We start from the raw sequence: 19,819 nt of genomic DNA, 5'->3' as shown, positions 1-19,819 counted from the left end.
GCTCCTAACACAATAAAAATGACAGGCGACAGAAGTCTGTCTTTCTTTGATGATTCAGAACCCAAGTCTCCACAGACTTCAGTCTTTATGACAACATAAAACACAATTACACCACAGAACCCTAGCATGGCCAGGTAAGATGCAGGTCCGGTTGAGAAAATGCCAAGTTAGGCACCTGGGACCATATTTATCATAGTCATTTAATGGTCTGTGATGCTCTTGAGATGTCATTTTCAAATGTGAACAAAGGAGAGAAGTTCAAATTAAAATTAAACATGGGATCACGGCGCCAACTTTCAGTTACATGTATACGGCAATTACATTAGCGCCACTCACACCCGCTGGCAGCACGAGGATGGTAAATGCTGCTTCTGTCGGTTTACTTAACCCTGGGCTCCCCTGCACATCCACAAGTCAGGTTTATCTCCTGGTCTAATTTTAAAGTAGTTTTAAAGAATGACCTGATAAACTGCTTATTTTACCTAAAATGGGGAAAAAAACTGGAACTCAAGTGTCCAGCAATCAGAAATGATGATGTTAATATGGTGCATTAACTCAATGAAATGCCACATCCAGGCATATAGAAAATGGTGACCATGAAGCTTCAGTGGTGGAGGGAGGTGGCCTAAGAAGTGACAGGCTGGAGATTTTAAGTACAGTACATAAAAATACGTTTGCATGTGAACAAATTCAGTAAAAACGCATGTTATTATGGGAGTTGGGAGCTTGGCAGGGGGCTGCTGCTTTACAGTTCTCATTATTAATAAGATATAAACAAAGTCACAGAAAAGGAAGTATAATAAGATGGCTCAAATAAAAAGAGGTTCAACCGTACTCTGAATTAGGGGGATGCAAGTGAAAAATATTCTGCCAGCGCTGCTTTCCCCTGTGATTTAATCAAAGACCCCAAAGTCGGATCCGTCCCAGGGGGCAGGGCTGTGCTGGGTGAGGGCCAGCCTCCCTGGAGGGCAGCTTGATGACCTCTATCCAACTCAGAAAGGCACTGTGCTTTGACCCAGCAATTCTACTTCCAGGAATTTCTCTGGCAAACAGAGTCATATTGGGACAAAATAACAAATGCGAAGGTTATTATTATTAGAAGAGGCAAACGGCTAGAAGCAACTGGGATGCCTGGCTGTTGGCGTGCCAGCCAAATGAATCCTGGTGCAGGCGGGCAATGAGGTATCGGGAGCTGTTAGAAAGATGGCAGCTCTGTGCACCCAGCACAGAACAATCTCTAAGCTGTGGAGGGAGTGGGGTGTAGGATACGTGACCATTTGTATCAAGGCAGAAAGGAAGGAGGGAAGGGAAGGGAAAAGAAGAAAAAGTTCGTGCCTCCGAATGTACACATCTGCTCACGGAACGCACAGAGCATCTCTGGGACGGCAACACTGCCCACCTCCAGGGGCGAACCAGGTGGCTGGGGGTGGCGGAGTTTAACCATTTGTACCTTTTGGATATTGAACCATGTGCATACATACTATTCAGTATTTAATGTAGTAAGTTAAAATTTCAGATGCATAGATTTTATTTCCATTGGTCACTTTTTTTTTTTTAGTTAAAAAGTATTGATGAAAGGTGTGCTTGGGGTTTGAACAAAGCCTCCCCCCAAGTCCCTCTGCCCTCCCCTACCTTGCCAACGCCTGGATCTTTGTGACGTGCCGCTCCTCCTGCTCGGCCACCTTCCGTTTCAAGGTGTCGACCTCTTGGCGGAGCACGGCCGAGTGCTCCATCTCACCGTCAAGCAGGTTCCGCAGTGACCTGGGAAGAGGAGGCCCACCTGCTGTCAACCCGGAGTCCGTGGAGTCAAATCTTAGTTCATTCATCTTCCACAAGGCTCTGCATAAACTGCAGTTCAAGTCCATCTCATATAAACTGATCTGAGGAGATACCAAACTCTGCTCAAGAGCCTCTGAAGCATAATTAGGATGAGTCCCCGGGGAACCATCTGTGGCCTGGCTCTGTGGCCCTGAGAGCCTGTGGGCAGCTTAAATCAAGGGAAAACAATGAGCTAAGCCAATCCCAGGCAAGCCCCCTTCAAGACATCCCACGCAGAGATGCAGCACATTCAACCGAGACGTTCTGTCACAGCCATGCTGCGTAGGAGATTCAACAAAGGAAAGGATGCCAGGACAGGCCAAAAGAACAACCTAAACCACAACAGCAGAAGACAGGCTCCGGTTATCTGACAGACAACGGGAGTCTCATTTCTCCTTCTGCCACAAAGCACACCTTACCCCTGCTCCATCGCCACCTCCGGGTTAAACAAGCATATAGAGTATCTCATGGAGCTATACAATTTGACATTGCATAGAACGTGTTTTATATTACATTTGGAGTGTGTTAACCTCCAGAACACATTCACTTACGTATCTATCATCCTTGGTCTTAAACAGCAGAGAAGACAGAAGCTCTTCCAGAAATAATCACAAGTTACCACCTGGAAATGAGTCAAGCAGGGTTCTTCGGACCATCTACGTCACTGGACCTCAAATGGCTATTTCTATAGAACATTTACTAACTTTGGTGCAGCTACATCCTAAATTTAGAGGACACTTGCCACGTGACATCAGAACATAAGCAAAAGTGTCTGAACCTGCCCACCCGCTGCTCACTGAACCCCCACCCCACCCCAAGACGTGTGTTCCTGGAAAGTTTTGAGAAAGTTCCCCTCTTGGGGCCTGGAAATCCCCCAACACAAACACAGTGTGATTTTTTTTCTCTTGCTGGGAAGGAGAAGAAATTACCAAACAGTGATGACTGTTCGTTACAAGGTAAGACAAAACCTATGGCTTTTTCCAAGATAATGGCCCCAGCTGGATCAAGGAAAAAGCATCCTACAATGTCTACAGCCTGCCACTGGAATTTATTTTCGTTGGAAAATAGCACTGTCTGAAGATTCCTTTCTTAAAAAACTCTTTTGTTTTCCAAATCACGCTTATTTGCTTTTCTATGCTTCCATAAAGGATGAGGGAGAAGCTTGTCAAGCAGGGCCCAAATCGAGGCTTAAAAAGGAGAATCACGACTGCATGTCACTAGGGACACAATTACTGCTCTGAGTACAAGAATAAGAGGGTGACATGAGCATACACACTCACTCACACACACACACACACACACACACACACCCGGCACCCGGCCCCCAGGGAGGCAGCCTGTCGTACTCGCAGAGCCTCGGCAGATAACTGCAGGCAAACCCCTCTACTGAGCACCCTGTAGCCAAGACAAGGTTCTGGCAGTGGAGGAGCTCACGTCTGGGCAGCCAAGCAGTAGCAGCATGGCTAATACCTGGCTGGCATCTAGCCCTGGTTTCAACAGGGAATCAAAATGAATAAGACCCTTTGGCCTCTCGGTGCCTGCAACTAGGCTTTTGGGGAAGTCAAAAGACTTCAAATGCCATCTTGCCCTATGTGTCCCTGACCTGAGAAAATTTTAAGTATTCTAGTGCTTGGAACATGACGGGTAGACCCTGAATTAAAGGTTACCCGCTACTTAGGAGGGTCGCACGGTGATAGCTATGGGGATGGACCTTCTTTTTGAGGTAGTGAAAATGTTCTAAAATTCTGGTGATGGTCGCACATATCTGTGAATATACTAAAACCCATTGAATTGAGTACTTTAAATAGGTGAATGATATGTGAATTCTATCTCAAAGGCTGTTTTTTTAAAAAAGAATTAAAAAATAAAAAAGATGGCTTTACAAATTTTCAATTTGTTCTAAGATAGCGCGGGGATCATACGCTTTTCATTCCTTGCTAACACTCAAGCCATGATATATATGCTAAAGTGGTACATCCCAGACCAAAAAAATAAGAAATCACTGGTCACAACTCTGCCAATAAAGCAAAACTTCCTTCACGGTGATATTCTCTCTGCCCCAGATGCAGAATGTCCATGGTAGACTGCCCCTCAAGCACGGAGCTCTCGATACCTGTTCTCTTCTTCCAGCTCATCCTTCCTCGTCATCATGGCCACGATGGCCTGTCGCAGTTCACCTAAGGAAGAAAGCCAAGTCCAAGTTAACCGGCAGATCCCGCCTGCTACACCACATCGGTCTGGATTATGTGCTATTTAGGGCCACTTGTCTAGACAAGTTCCCTTTTCCCTTTCAAAAATAATTCCTATACAGTCTAAGAGATCCAGTGGGCTCAGTCAATCACTCTCATTAGCCACACAAAACCCAAAGGCAGAGCAGGATGAGAATAACTGTGGAGGCGTTTCCTTAGTGAATATAATCAGCTGCTACAGAAGAAACAGGCTGGTAATTTCTAAGCACTTTTCCAAGTCTCTACTACTGGACAGCAACTGTTTTGAACAAGAGTATGTTCCCAGTTACAGCTTTTTATCAACCGCAGATCAGACAGCAGATCACATGACAACTGACTCCATACCCACACAGAAATACTCAAGTTCACTAACAGATTTGGTTTTCCTGCGCTGACTCCCATAGACTCTGAAGGGGGGTGGGGCCTCTCCAATGCACAGTCCATAATTACCTATAGGAGTGACTCTCCTGACATCGTCAACATTGGAAAGCATTCACTGATAGAAAATCACCCCTTTAAAATCAGTAAGCACCCAAGTTTCCCATCTACATCAAAAACTTGTCACTGTCCACCCACGGTGGACTGTTTACCATAACTCTCAGATCTCAAGACCAGGAACTTGTGAATTTCTCCTGGAAAGCCAGTTTTGTTTTATTTTTTTCCCTAAGGAACCCTGTGAACTTTATGTCCCTCTTGGGACTGGCTGTGAGGAAGCTCACAGCCAAAGTTACAAGTCCAGTGAGTGCACATGGCCCTGTGGCCACCACGACGTGTCCTAACCCTCCCTCTGATCGCCAACCTGTATTTCCACCTGGTGCCAATTTACATATAACCCATCTCACTCTATTTTTTTCAATCTGTTTTAATATGCTGCTTCAGGTCCTCTTTTGGGAAGAAGTATGGTTTTTGGTTTCTTTTTTTTTTAGCTAAAATTTGAACGCTTCTACTTGCCGAGCTCTGTTCAAAGCCCATACTGGCGCTATCTTGTTTAGTCCTTTACACACACCTAAGAAACACTACCCCACACTGCTGGGGTACAAATACATTGGAAAGGAGGGGGAAATGGGGGAGGAAGAGGACACAGATAAATAGGCAGGTCCCTCGGTCCACTTATACTCAGAATGCCCGGGCACAAAGAGACCCACCAAAGACCCTGAGGCAAGAAATAGGTCCCAGGACCCATGCTGCCCTCAGGCTGCTACAGAGGAAATAAAAGCCCACAGCCCAGGTCCCAGGGGAAGAAAGAGAAGGAGGGGAATCTTGGGGGCTCCTCCTCAGCTTCTGGGTCAGACACCAGAAGCCACTCTGTTCAGAAGATATGGGACAAAAAATAGACCCTCCCTGTCTTTTCTGACCCAGAGCAGCCACGTGGGCATCACAAGGACACGACTAGGAGGTCCAGGCCCTGGCTTCCCCATCGCACCTGTGACAGCATGAAACCTGCGGGTCACACAGTGAGAAACTGGGCCTCCTAAGGTGCTGATGAGGAGGCGTGTCTGAGGTGTCCCTCTCCTGGTGTCACCAAGGAAGATTCAAAATTCACTGGGTCGATGCGAACTTACTGAGCACCTACAAAGTCCAAGCCCTGCTCTCGGCACTGTGGGCAGAGGGTGAACAGAGGAGACCAAAGTCTCTACCTGCAGCAGGCAGGCCTCCTCCCCAGAAGAGGGACAAACAAAGCAGCATGGAGCAGTCGTGGCGACAAGACATGCAAGGAGGAAAGCCCGGTGCGGTACACAGACGGGTGGTGGGAGGGTGCCACTTCCTGGGGTGCTCCGGGAAGGCCTCTCTGGGGGACAACATGACAGCAGAGGCCCGAGGAAGGAAGGGAGGGAACCCGCGGGCTGCTCTGTGGAGGGAAACACTCCACAAGGCACAAGGCACGTGCAAAGGTGCAGGGACAGGCGTGAGCTTGGTCACATGAGGATGGCAGGGTGACCCGAGGAAGGCGGGGAGGCCCACGTGGCCCTGCCCTCAGGGGGCTTGGAAGCTCGAGGACTCATGATAATTCTAACGCCCACCAGCTAAGCGCTCCGGGTACACTGTCTCCTTGGTGCCGCAGGGCAACTCTATGGAAGCTATCTCTGAGTCCCTTTTACAGGCCTGCTAACAGGCTCAGGGAGAGGAAGTGTAAAGACACAACTGGAATCTGAGTCCAAATCTGTCCAATTCCAACCTCTGCACTCGACCCCAGGAAACAGCAATAATTACCACCACTCACATGCAGGGATGTAAGAGCTACTATTTCATCGACAGCGCACAGTGACATTAAGCCAGAAGAACGAACCTGAGAGGTAATTAAATAAGCTGCACAACCACACACCTTTACGTGTCAGAGCTAGGAGGGAAACCGAGGCCTCCAACTGGCTGGGGAGAAGACCCTGGCCCGTGGGACGTGTGTGCTGTGTCCAGAACCGAGGCTGCTGAGTGGCACGGGTGCAGGTAACAAGGCTGCAACCAGGACCCCTGGGGGCTCAGTTCCTGGCACAGGTTGTAGGACCAGAGCCACACAGGATCCTCTGCACTTTTCGCAAGGTCTGAAAATTTGCAAAAGGGAAACAATGGGCAGAAAAAGCATTTCCAGACAAGATACTACTAAAGGTTAGAACGAGCAGAGAGAGGGCAAGGCTGGGAAGAACAGAGGGAAGGAGGGTTAGGCCCTGGCAGAGATTTTTGTTCTGTTTTGTTTTTTAATTTTTATTGGAATATAGTTGATTTACAATGTTGTGTTAGTTTCAGATGTAGAGCAAAGTGAATCAGTTATACATATACGTATATCCACTCTTTTTTAGGCTCTTTTCCCATATAGGTCATTACAGAGTACTGAGAAGAGTTCCCTGTTCTCTACAGTAGGCCCTTACTAATTATCTGTTTTATCCTCAGCAGAGTTAATCAGCCTAAAGAGATAGGAAAGAGGCCGAGCCGTTGCCCTTCAGTCCCGGGGGGAAGGGAGCTGATAGCGACACAGATAAAGCCACCGTGTGCTGCCTGCCTGGCCACGGGCTGCCTGGGGTTACAACGGCCCTCCCAGCTCACACATTCATTCATTAGTAAACATCTACTGAGCACCTAACTACTGGCTACAAGGCACCTTCCCAAGGGGAGAGCCAGGCTCCCGACTTACCTAAGGAAGGAGTCCTTAACAGAGGATTTCTTAATGGAGGACGACCACACACATTCACATGTGCCTACGAGGAGACAGAGTCTGACTTTGCATTCTGAACGTGACCAGGTAATGAGGGCCCTGGCTCTCAGCCTCTCTGAGCCTTCCTGTCAGGCACAAGGGGTGAACGGCACCCACCTTCCCACCTCCCTGGGATGCTGTAAGGTTCAGAGGAGAGACCAGACAGGACAGTACTAACTAAGTCAAGGCGCTGCCTGTCGTGGACGGCAATGGGGAGCACTAATAATCTAGAAGAACTCGACGTAATGCTAGATTTCACATTTCTAACTAAAAACACTGATAAATCTGTAAAAACAAAAACCAGCCAATAATTTAATCCCATGACACTACAGCCGTGGGGGAAAAAAACAAAAACTCAAGACTTAATATATCACTGAAGACAGGCCAGGTAGTGTCTCTTTGGTTCTTATCTTCAAGAAACCCAGAGCAGGTGGCAAGGCTGCAGCCAGGTACTGGAGATGCAGCCTCGGGAAACTGCTCCTTTACTCCAAGGCCTGTTTGAAATCTGAATCTTCTAACGAGGACTTCTTCTGGAGTTCTCAACTGGCCAAAACTTCTTATGGGAGCAAAGGACTGGATAGTCATCATTGCAACATGAGGCTAGAAGAAGTGAGTTTTTTTTTTTAAACATAGACTATTTTGTAAAGCAGTTTTAGGTTCCCGGCAAAATCGAGAGGAAGGTACAGGGTTTTTTTCGTCCACCAGCAGCGCCTACGTGTGCACAGCCTCCCTCATCATCAACAACGCCCACCAGAGTGGGACATTTGCTGCAACTGATGAACCCATGCTGACCCATCATAATCACCCACAGTTACATCAGGCTTCGCTCTTGGTGTTGCATATTCCATGAGTTTGGAAAACTATGTGACAACATGTACCTCCCATGACAGTATCATACAGAATAGTTTCACTGCCCTAAAAAGCCTCTGTGTTCTGCCTGCTCATCCTCCCTCGCCACTAACCCCTGGTGAAATCTCCTCTTAATCAAAGGAATCATGCCAGCCTTCTGTTCTGCAGCGCATGGCACACGTGTGCCTGATTTACACTAATGAGCCACGTGCACTGGATGTAAGTGGGATGAGAGCTCGGCAGAGCACACGTGCCCAGCACACGCACACCCACCACCACGGCGCTTGGCACCGGGTGCCCTGGACCCAACAGGACAGGAGGGTCGTGCTCCAGGGCCCTCAGTCCTGTGGCTGTGCCGAGCCTGTCCTGGAGGGGGCAGCTCACTGCCCACGAACACGATCCTTATGCTGAGATGTTGGTGTCATGCCCTCTCCTGGCGTCACCAGGCGTCACCAACCCCTTTACCTGGCCTCTACTGCAGACAGCAATCCACCTGGGCCAGGAGCCTGTGACAGAGCCTTCTCGAGGGACTTCCCCCGAGGGATGTGACCGTACTATTTCGTCCCTCCCCACAAACGTGAGCGCCTCTCCCTGAATAAACCCAAAAGTTTTTCATTATGGTGCAAACATTTCACACGAGCTCTCTCCTCTTCATAGATGTTAATGGCTATGCCCGGGCCCAATGCTATACAGCAGGTCTCTAGAGCTGACCCGTCTTGCTTGCCGGAAGCTTTACACCTGGTGAACGGCATCTCCCATTCCCTCCTGCCCCAGCCCCTGGCAACCCCCCTTCCACTCTCTGCAACTCAGAGTTCGACTAGTTTAGATTCCTCATATAAGTGGAATTAGGCGGTGTCTGTCCTTCTGGGTCTAGCTTATTTTACTTAACATAATGTCCTCTGGGTTCATCCATGTTGTCACCCATGGCAGGAATTCCTTCCTTTTTAAGGCTGAATGATATTCCAACACACTGTTGTTTCATGGATTTCCTTGTGTTCACCAACCCCCTCCATCCCAATATGATAAAACCCACCTACTCAGGCCCGGATGAAAAGGCACCTCTTCTAGGAAGCCCTCCGTGATTCTCCTACCCCTCAGCAAGCTGCAGAGTGTGCAGTAGCTAACTGCCTCTGTCTCCTGCAATCACCTCACAACTCCTTAAAGGCGCACAGCATGCCGTGCATCTGGGGTCCCCAGAGCTCCCACATGCCAGGAGCCTGGTCAAGGTTTATGGAAAATAAGTGATGCAGAGAGACGATTCCTACCTGAGTACAACACAACTAAAATGGAGGGCAAAGGTACCAGCTGTCACGTGGTGGGTACTTCTGTGTCTAGTAACACGACAGCACCAAAGCCTCGTTTCAATTCTCAGGACCACCTAATGAGGACACTCAAAAAATGAGGACACTCAAAAAAAAAAAGAGCAGGAACCCACACTGGGACAAGCCAAGCTGCCCACGGGGCCCCAAGTCGCCTTCCAAAACCCTCTCTAAGGCCAAAAATTGTGGGAATTGCCCTGAGTAGGTCCAAGAGCTGGAGAAAAATAAAGTGCTTCAGCGGGGACCTGCCAGGGGCAAGAAGAGGTCAGGTGTGGGTTCCAGTAGCTTCCATTGCAATGACAGGAGCAGGACCCACGGAAGGTTGCTACCAATAGGTCCCAGGGCTGGGGAGATCTGTGTTCAAGCCCCAGCTTAGCCACTTACTGCCTGGTAACCTCGCGCAGGTTTCTACTTCAGCAAAATACAAAAGGGGATAAAGCCACATTTCCTGTGGGATGCTGAAAGAGACTGAAGTTCCCGGTGGTGTTCACACTGCAGCGAATGCAGGTTTCAGGGTCGTGTATTTCAGAGCATGATCTCTAGAGTCAGGACCCGGGTTTGAATCTGGCCTCTGCAGCTGGGTAACCTTGGGCAAGTTACCCACCCTCTCTGAGCACCTGACCCCCTTATCTATAAATGGGATCTTGACAGTCTCTATCTCACAGAAGCGTTTTTTGTTTTTCACAGAAGCACTGTTAAGGATTCAACGCCCAGCACATAGAAAGCATTCAACAAATGTTACTGATCACCATAATTAGTGCCTTTCCCTTCAAGGGCAGGGGAGGGTGGGGCCCAAGGCAGCAGTGACCATCCAAGCACAAGTGGGTTCCACTGGTCACATTTTCAGGAGTTACAGGATTTAGTGAGCTCCTGTGCACCTCAACCTTGGGAAATAAAAAGGAATTTTTTCAAGTGGGCTATGCCCTAGAGCAGCAGACTAGACAAGAGAATTTTATGAACCATCAAACCAGCTCAGCATGGGCAATGTGGGAAATCAGACCCAAAGAGTGAGGTGCCAACTGGGGGAGACTGCAAAAGTGTCAGGTCAGCTTCTGGACTTTTAGGCACAGCACACGGGGATCCCAAACAGCACCACCCAGGCTTTTGCAGCTGAAAAGCGTACAGTCCATGGGGGAAAGGAAACTTGGAGGAGGAAGTGTTTCCCAGGAGGACCCAGAAAAGGTATGAATGCTCTTTTGGCAAAGAACAGCTACGAGTAGCTGCAATGAGATGTCTTGGCCACAAGTTCACCTCGAAGGGGCCACAGTCACACCGCACAGAAGCCACAGAAGCAGGGGGATGGCCATCGCTGACTGATCCACACCATCATCCTGTCATAACCCTTCCTTCCCCCGTCCCACACACTGTGCACCTCCAGCCTCTTGGACCATGCCCTGTATCTGCATCAACATCAGAATGACTGAGGACACAAATACAGGTAAAGCAGTACTCTGATACCTCAAATCTTTAAAAAAAAAAAAAAAAAAAAAAAATAGCTGTCAGACTGTCCTCTCTGCCTTCCCCAAGTTACCATCACAGAACATTCATGGTTAATGGTGAAAAAGACAACGGCCTGAGAGCTGGTATCCACGCACCCCCGTAAAAAAAAAAAAAAAAAAAAAAATCACCCTTTTGACAGGCTTTAACTTTCTATGCATTTGCTTTGCTGACTTTCCTTGCATAGGTAATGCTGGGATTGATTTCCATACATCACATAAACATTCTACTTCTCCAAGCTCCAGTGACACACACTGGCAGAGGCGCTCCCTAACTTGTAATTTTCTCTCCTCTCCCCAGCACCGCGCATCCCATTATTTGTTAGTCTCTATCATTGTGATTCCTTTCCTCTTTATTACCTGCCTCAGCACACATTTCGAGGGACAACAGGGCAGCCTTTCTGTACTGCAGCCTCTACAGAGCCCGGCTGAATCGGGGTCTCCCTCTCCTAAGGCTGAAAGGCAAAGAATGATCCATCTCGAAATCAGTTCCTTGCCTGGCTTCAGGGAACTGAACAGCAAATCCAGTCAAGAACATGGGACAATGTTAACCGTAGGAAATCAGTCTGGGATACAGAGCATTTTGAATCACTGCAGAAAGGATGGATTTGTCCATAAATGTTGCCAAGGCAGGGTACCATTTTGGGAGCAAGAAACAAGACTTAAATCTCTGCAGCTACTACATATGGAAATAAAGTTCAGACAGAGTAATTTAAATATGTGAAATGCAGCAATAAAAACAATATAAATATGGGAACAAACATTTATGCCATATGTAGCAGCACAAGCCCATCTTAACATGCAAGCAAAGAACAAGTCCATTAAGGAAATGATAGTTTTGCTTTTTTTTTTTTTTTTAAACTTTTGCACACTGAGGGCCAATCTAACAAAAAAACTGGTCCACTGTGGAAACCAAGCTCCTAAGCTCTTCGGGACAGCGACCAGGCAGAAGAGAAAGAACACAGGTCTTCTAATCAAATCCCAGATCCCACAGGTCTCAGCTCTGGGTCCTTCCTCGCCTCTCGTGCCCTCAGCTGGAAAAATGGTGCTAATATCACTGACCTCCCCGGACAGGGCAGGGCTCGGCGCCAGTTTTACTGGAACACAGCCCCACTGTCTGTTTACATATTGTCTACGCTGCTATCATGCTACTGAGGCAGATCTGAGCTACTGTGACAGAAACCGAGGGGCCGCACGGCCTAAAACATTTACCAGCTGGCCCTTTAAGGAAAAGTTAGGGGAACATCCAGCAGCCCTTGCCCCCGCTCCCCGTGCCAGCCTTCTCCACTGCGGGCCCTCTGTGGTAAGGTGTGCGGCCTGCCAGACACCGGTGCCGACGGTGGGGCCCCATGGCTGGAACCCAAGAAGGGGCTGCGGGCCCAGCTTTAATAAATGCGACACAGCCCTGGAGCAGCTGCTGCCTCAGACACTGTGGATCCCTCCTGCCTCTTCCAAGGTCCCCTCAGTTTTGCCTCTGTCCCTCCAGCTGTCCCTGCTCAGCCTCCTGCCCTAGATCATCTTCTTCTACCCTCACTGGTTCCCCAGAGGCGAGCCAGCCGAGGGCCTGCACTGCACAGGGGCTGGAGCTTCAGGCGTCTGTAGGGTGAGGTGGTGGTGAGACCGAGGGTGGCTGGCTGACTCTGATAGAGACTTCCAGAAGTTTGGGATGGGCCACAGTCTCCGACAAAGGAGGATGGGAGCAGAGGCGTCTGGCGCAAGAGCAAACAGTTCCAAGTCACTCCACCAAGATCCACCTGCTGAGAGCTTAGCCAAGGACGGTTTGCTGGGCCCCTTTTGTTGTCAGGTGCAGAGGCCTGGCCAGGGAAACATGAGATGCGGGCACCAGGAAGAAGCCCACCCAAGAGAAAAGCCAATAAAGCCCCTCCGGGAGGACAAGACCACTCAACGCAGAGAGAAGGCTGAGTTTAGCCAAGTGGCTGGCATCTGAAATGTCAGGCATGAGCCACAGAGCCCTCGGCCTGATGAAGGGGCAAAGCCACAGGGGATCCCAGACTCTGAAAAGGATCCCTGTTGATTCAGTAAACTCGCCACTGGCTGGCTGGGTCTCTTGCTGTACTAGCATCACCAAGACAGCTCTCTGAGAGCAGAGACCGAGCGGCCCTAGGAATGAGGTAGGCACGTTGGGACCCAGAACCCAGGCCCCTGTGAGCCCTTACATCCTCCACCCTGCTGTGCTAACCTGAGAAGATTCTTGAGTTCCAGCCCATCAAGCCAAGGAGAGCTCAAAGGACCCCTCCTTCCCTGAGCCCCACCGCACCTTTTTATTTCCACCTCAATGGAAGCTCTGTCCCTTGGGGTGGACTTGTTCTTCTGCAGTTGTGGCTACCAAAGCCCCACCCCCAAGCCTGTGAGCCCCTGACAGCAGGGACCCCAGGGACCGGCACAGTCCCTGGGCACAGTACCCACAAGACCAGCAGAACTAGTCAAGGGCCGGATGAATAAATGGATTAATAAACAAGTGAATGACTGACTGACACCTGCCGCTAAAATCTGCCCCTCACCTCCAGGAACTGAGCATGGGATGGGCCGGGCAGAAATGTCTAGTGTGTTTAATAATAAATTCAAGGCCTCACCAGAGGAGCTAACTACCAGTTCACAGCTGTTAGTTCCTGCCCCAGTGACAGGGATTCAGGCTCAAATTGAGCTTTTTCCAATATGTGTCTCATGAATGGATACACATGGGAGGGAAGGGACGAATTCTTATATTTCACGACCATGACCTAAAACGGGGCAAGCCTGCAAAACCATTCCCTCCCCCTTGGCACATGAATCCAACCACACGAGTCCCAAGATCAGCAGAGCAGCGGCTGCCAACCTCCACTGGCCAAGGACCCAAACAGAAACAAAGACACACACCACAGAGAATGCTCTATTCTCACAATGAGAATGGGCATCAGAGGTCGCTACATAAAGTACTGAAACAGTGACATGGAGGGTGGAGGTAAGAGCCTTCCCATTTCCAGTCATTAAAGGCCCTCCAGGAGGGAAATTATCTTGAGATCAATTGATCTTCAACTCCCTTTTCAAGATTAAAGGGAGAAAACTCGATGACTGTAACTAGACATCTGGGCATGTGCGGGCATGTGCAAGCATACGCACACGTTCTCTCCCATATACAGAGATCTGTGTAATAATTCTTTGGCTTTATATAGTATCTTTTTGCAGACCTCAGAGAGCCTTTACAAACACTCCCCTGGGGCCCGTACTCAGTTATATTTAAAGAGAGGGCTCACGAGGGCACATGCACAGAAATAAACAGTGTTCTTCTGTGGATATATACTTAACCTACACCGCTGTTTTCCAAACTTATACTGCTTTTTATATCGTTTTCTGCCTACCCACTCCCTTTCCTTTTATCTCTAAAAGAAAGGATGAACTATATTGAGCCCAAAACATAACTTTTTAAATCGCTCTCAGGCCCAGTCTAGCTTTTTGTCCTGTTTCTCTTTCCTGCCTCCCCTTTTCCCCTGCCCACCCAGAGTTTCTGTCTTGCAATTTGTTATAATGAAGAAAGAAACTAAAATACCCCAGGACACATTCCCAGTGTTCAGATGGCCAGTGGCTGCTATGCGTTGTTTTCTGTATGCCCAGCAAGGCGAAAAGCACTTGAAATACACAATTTCACTGGATTCTCACAACATCCCCCAGAAGCAAAGTTTACAACACCCATTATATGAATCAGGAAACAGAGGCCCAGAGAAGGGAAGGGACTTGCCCCGTGCCACACAACCAGGAGGTGGCAGGGCAAGGACCCAGCCTGCTCAGGTTCCCTCGGAAGGCCGTCCCCGAGCTGTGGCACCATGCCTAGCAGTCCCCTGGAATGGAGCACACGCCCTAGAGACTCAGCCAGCTCCTGGTGCATGGCCTCCAACAACTTTCCCAACTTTTCTCTGCCCTCCAGGAAAATCAGGAATCTGATTAAATTCTGGCCCTCCAACACCCACACCCACCCCCACTGTAAAATAACTGTTTCTACATAATCTGGAAAGGAGAGGAAAGGTTTGAGGAACCCATGGAAACAGAATGAGAAACGAGAATATCACAAGGGATAAGAAACATCTCTTTCAATATCTTGATAAAGTTCTAAATCTTTGTGAACTTTTCCATGTGTGTAATTGTGGGTTTTCTTGCTCACTGGTGTGTGTGCACTCTCTCACACACAAGTGCACGCACACGCACATATAGTGTTTGTTTATAATGACTTGTAATACAAATGTTAAGGCAGGTGTCCCCAAAGCAAATGCAGACAGGACCAAAAAGTAATGCTAGTGAATGCAGTAATGTGCTCCAAGGGACGTGGGGACAGTGGGAAGAGGGGCAGATGTGCCCGGCGAAGGCAGCTCTCCTGCCTCCAGTCCACTGTCCCACGCAGGGACGCAGCCCCACTCTGAGAAGCCAACACCCGCGTTTCTACACAAATCTGATTTTAAAGGCTGTTAACAAAGGTTTTTAACAGGCTGGCCCAACACATCACGGCTCCAGGCCCCCATCTGAGACCCTCTGCCCTGAAGTTTGAGTTCCTGACGGCCAATTATTTTGAAAACGTCAAGATAAGTGGCACACAACAACGCAGAGCCATTTCTGAAAAATCAGCTTTCTGTTCCACGTCAGAGAATGTCAAAAGTGTAGAGCTGGAAGGGGCCTGAATGGGGCTCTAATGGAGGCAGAGACCCCCAGGAGACGGAGAGAACGGGCAGGGGCTGGACCCTCCAGGGCAGCCGCCCAAGAACCCCAAAGCGATTAACTCAGGGACCAAAAAGGGTCTGAGCACCCCTGCCCTGCCCCACTCAGAAAGGCCTAGAAAAGAGAGCACCAGAGAACACATGAAATCGTCAGAAGGTTAGAAGGGGTAAATGGGGGGGAGTCTTAATTTCATGCTTTTCCGCATATCAAGGAGTCAAGAGCCTACATTCATTCTCTAAAAATTAAAAAGAAAAAAAAAGGCATCAGTGCATCATTCAGCTTTAAAGAGGTATCCACCAGAAGAACTAAAATCAGAAACAACTGTAAGGTGAAGTTGCTTCAAGGAGAAGAAATGGAACTGAGTGAGTTTTGCGGGCAGTAAGAAGCGGGTGGGGTGCAGGTGGGGGGATAATTGCGATTCTTGAAAATAATGTACTGAGGTAAAAATCACATAACATAAAATTAACCATTTGAAAGTGAACAATTCGGTGGCATTTTAGTACATTCAGAGTTTTGTGCAATCGCCACTTCTGTCTAGTCCTGACACACCTCCAGCACCCCAAAGTAAAACCCCTCCCCCACAAAGCAGCTTCTCCCACACGTGCCCCCCCTCCCCAAACCCGGACAGCCACTAATCTGCTTTCCGGCTCTGTGGAATTTCCTATCCCAGCTATTTCACATAAACTGCATCCTACAACATGTAACCTTTTGTATCTGGCTTCTTTCACTGAGCATAATGATTTCAAGGTTCATCCACGTAGCAGGTGTCAGCACTTTATTCCTTTAAATGGCTGAATAATATTCCGTCGTATGGACAGACCACACTTTGTCCATCCACTCATCCACTGATGGACATCTGGGCTGTTCCTACCTTTGGGCTGTTGTGAATAGTGCTCCCGTGAACATCTGTGTACATGTACTGGAGTCCCCATTTTCAATTCTTTTGGGTCTCTGCTTGCAAGTGAAATTCTGGGGACAAGTGGTGATTCTATCTCACTTTCTGAAGAACTGCCAAACTTTTCCACAGTGAGCAGGCATCGTGGCTTAAAATCACTACGTCTCATGGAACAGTTCAGAAATCTGTATGGTGAACGTCTTCGTCCTCACCACCCAGCATGGCCAGTTCTTATTATTTTGCCATATTCTCTTCAAATATTTTTTAACAAGACATTACAGATATAGTTGAAAAATAAATTATGGAGGGGGTTGGGAGGAAAGGGGTAGAAGCCAGCTGCTCACCCGGGTGGGGTGCTACTGCAAGGGCGGCAGGGTGTGCACTCAGCCATCATACGCCAAGGTCATCCTCTTCTCGTTCACCAGCATGCAAGGAGATGCTAGTTATGTGCAAAAGTGTTTTATGAGAAAGACCCAGTGAGAAACATGTAGCAGAACCAGTGAAGTGTCTGGGTTAAGGTGACAAGTGGAATACCAGTGTTAACTAGATAGTATTAGATAAATATGAAGCCATGAAAAGCAGGGCTTACGTGCTCTGTATTGCAAAGGGGCTCAATCAGCAGGCACCCAGAGAGGGATGGTACATTCTACAAAGGTGTTCACGTGGGCACTACTGAATAACTTAGGCCATCCTACTGCTATAACAGCATGATTCCACTCAGTAACATCCCCCGCCAACACACACACACACACACGCACACAATCTGTGCCGTGCAGTAGGGGCCAGCAAAAACTAATCTCTTTGGACAGAGCATGTCCTATCCAGCTGGGTCCCACCCATGCCGGAGGTTTGACCAGCCTGGCTCCTGAAGCCAGGCAGATCTATAACCCCTGGGTAAACTGGGGAGCCGCCTTCTTCCTTTGGGGTGTGGAGGAGACTCCAATCCCTATCACAGGACAGGATTCCCAACCAAGAGGAAAACAACGCTGGTAGCACTGCCCTTCCCCACTAGTTCAAAGACTCCACCGCCAGAATCCTCTGGCCCCACCGCTTCAGGTATGTATTAGTCAATCAGAAGTAGTTCCTCCCCAGAGAATGGTCTCTCGAGGCTGACGAGATCCTGTCAGCATCCCTGACGTCCATGGACCACCTTAATCACAAGACAAGATGGCAACCCACCCCATTCCGGGGCCCTACCCCTGGCTTCAGGCTCTGGGAAAAGGAAAGCCTCTCTCTCCCCCAGATCTCTCTCTCCAGGGTCTGGACCTGGCAGAGCCTAGAGCGGGTAAGGAAGCACCCACGTGGGGCTGGGGGGGGGAAGGTGGCCGGAAGGTGGCCTTGGCCACGTGGGGACAAACCAGATGGCAGACATTAGTGGAATGGTTCTCCAGCCACACTGGACTGCATGTTAGAACCACGTAGGAAGCTAATAAACAACAACAACAACCAAAAATCAAACCTCAGATTGTACCACAGACCAGCTAATCCAGAACCGGGGTGGGACCCAGGCAGCAGTGCTTTCGTGCAAAGCTCCTCACTGATTCCAGTGCGCAGCCACGGCTGGGAAGCAGGGCTGCAGGAGACCCCAAGCTGAAGATGACTCAGCATGGCAGCAGTGGCAGCAGGTAACGTTCAAAATCGCCTACTGTGGGCCAGGCGACATCCAGAGAACTTTACAGACATTACTTCAATCAATACTGCGAACAAGCACATGCTGTCTCAGTTCCTATTTTTCAGATGCGCAAACCAAGGTTCAGAGAGGTCAAACAATCTTCTCAGGGACCCACAGCTAGGAAGCTAGGGCACCTGCTAGGCCTAGCGCCCGTTCCTCACCACTAGGCTGCAGAGCCAGCTACAGAGGCCTCTGTCCTTGGTCCTGAACAATCACAGTGGTTTCTCTGGGGAAGTGTTTGCAGAAAGGGGGCTGATACCTATACCCCAACATTCAGACAAGCCCTATTAACTATTCCAGCCTGGCCTCCATCCAAGGCACCGCGGGAGTGTTAAAGGGGACAGAGTGCCCCCCAAGAGAAGGCATGGGGTTTCACTGTGACAGGAGCACCCAAAAGGGAAAGTCCATGGAGAGGAGAGACAGGGCCTCAGGGTCTAGCTGCCCCTTTGCACATGGCAATTTTTCATCCACTACCAACCTTGAAGCATAGGTCTAGGCTTGGCTGTATTAAAAGAGCCAAGTTCCTTATTTCATAGAAACGGGTGGTGTCCAAGCCCCTGTTTTACAGGTGGAAAAACCAAGACATTAAAATGACTTTCCTAATAACAGTCGCTAGCAGGGCACATGCCACGTGCCAGACACTGGGTGAAACTCTGTGCGTAAATTGTCTCATTAAACCCTCCAAACAGCCCCACAAAGTAGGTGCTCAAATCAAATCCATTTTATAAATAAGGAAAAAGGGACTTCCCTGGTGGCACAGTGGTTAAGAATCCGCCTGCCAATGCAGGGGACACGGGTTCGAGCCCTGGTCCAGAAGATCCCACATGCCGCGGAGCAACAAAGCCCGTGCACCACAACTACTGAGCCCGTGTGCCACAACTACTGAAGCCCGCACACCTAGAGCCCGTGCTCCACAACAAGAGAAACCATCACAATGAGGAGCCCACGCACTGCAATGAAGAGTAGCTGCTGCTCGCTGCAACTAGAGAAAGCCCGCGTGCAGCAACGAAGACCCAACGCAGCCAAAACCAAATAATAAATAAATAAATAAAAATAAATAAATAAGGAAACAGACACAGAGATCAGAACATAAGCCATTTGACACTGGGACCCACAACCATAACCACCATGTGATACTCTCCCCCCAACCCCACCGGGGGATCTCAGAAAGAGGCGGCCAGGGCTCCATGCCAGCCCTGTATTCTACCCCCAAAATCAACATTCTCAAGATTTTCATCTTGAGAAGAACCAAGCCTCGGCAGATTCTGGGCAGAGTCAGCTTGGCCAGAGGTCATGGACATGCTTTACCCCGGCTTCTCCTCATCACTCCGTTAACAGCGCTCAGGAAGAGCCCTGGAGGCCAACTGAGCCTGGGGATCCAGTGCTGCCTAAACTCAAGAGGCCCCCTGGATGCTAGAGGTCTGAGGGCAATCACATTCCCTTACTTCATTTAAGCTGGTTCAAGCTGGTTTCTGGCACCTGTGACCAAACAAATCATCCCTCACATGCTGCACCTTGGAACCTACATGAGGTGGCACTGGAGTCAGTGTGGCCAGCAAGCTGGGAGACACAGAGGACAGGAAAAGATGTGCAATGTGACAACGAGGACAGGTAAGCAGCATGCCAGGTTCACAGTTGGTCCAGCCGTGCTTTA

At 49.1% G+C, this 19,819-nt stretch overlaps 1 protein-coding gene across 1 annotated transcript in view; it reads right to left on the bottom strand.

Moving 5' to 3' along the window:
• Positions 1 to 19,819, bottom strand: part of SNX29 (sorting nexin 29) — a gene marked incomplete at both ends in the record, with an annotated part of 539,882 nt that overhangs the window by 418,249 nt on the left and 101,814 nt on the right. Inside the window, 2 exon segments of the mRNA XM_079720019.1 lie at positions 1,633 to 1,761; positions 3,932 to 3,995. Of these exon segments, the coding sequence (XP_079576145.1) occupies positions 1,633 to 1,761; positions 3,932 to 3,995 (193 nt within the window).

This window comes from Hyperoodon ampullatus (assembly GCF_949752795.1).
Source record: "Hyperoodon ampullatus genome assembly, chromosome: 14".
NCBI classification, from domain to species: Eukaryota; Metazoa; Chordata; class Mammalia; order Artiodactyla; family Ziphiidae; genus Hyperoodon; species Hyperoodon ampullatus.
The sequence above is the reverse complement of the archived record's forward strand: the minus strand, read 5'-3'. Positions and strand labels throughout refer to the sequence as shown.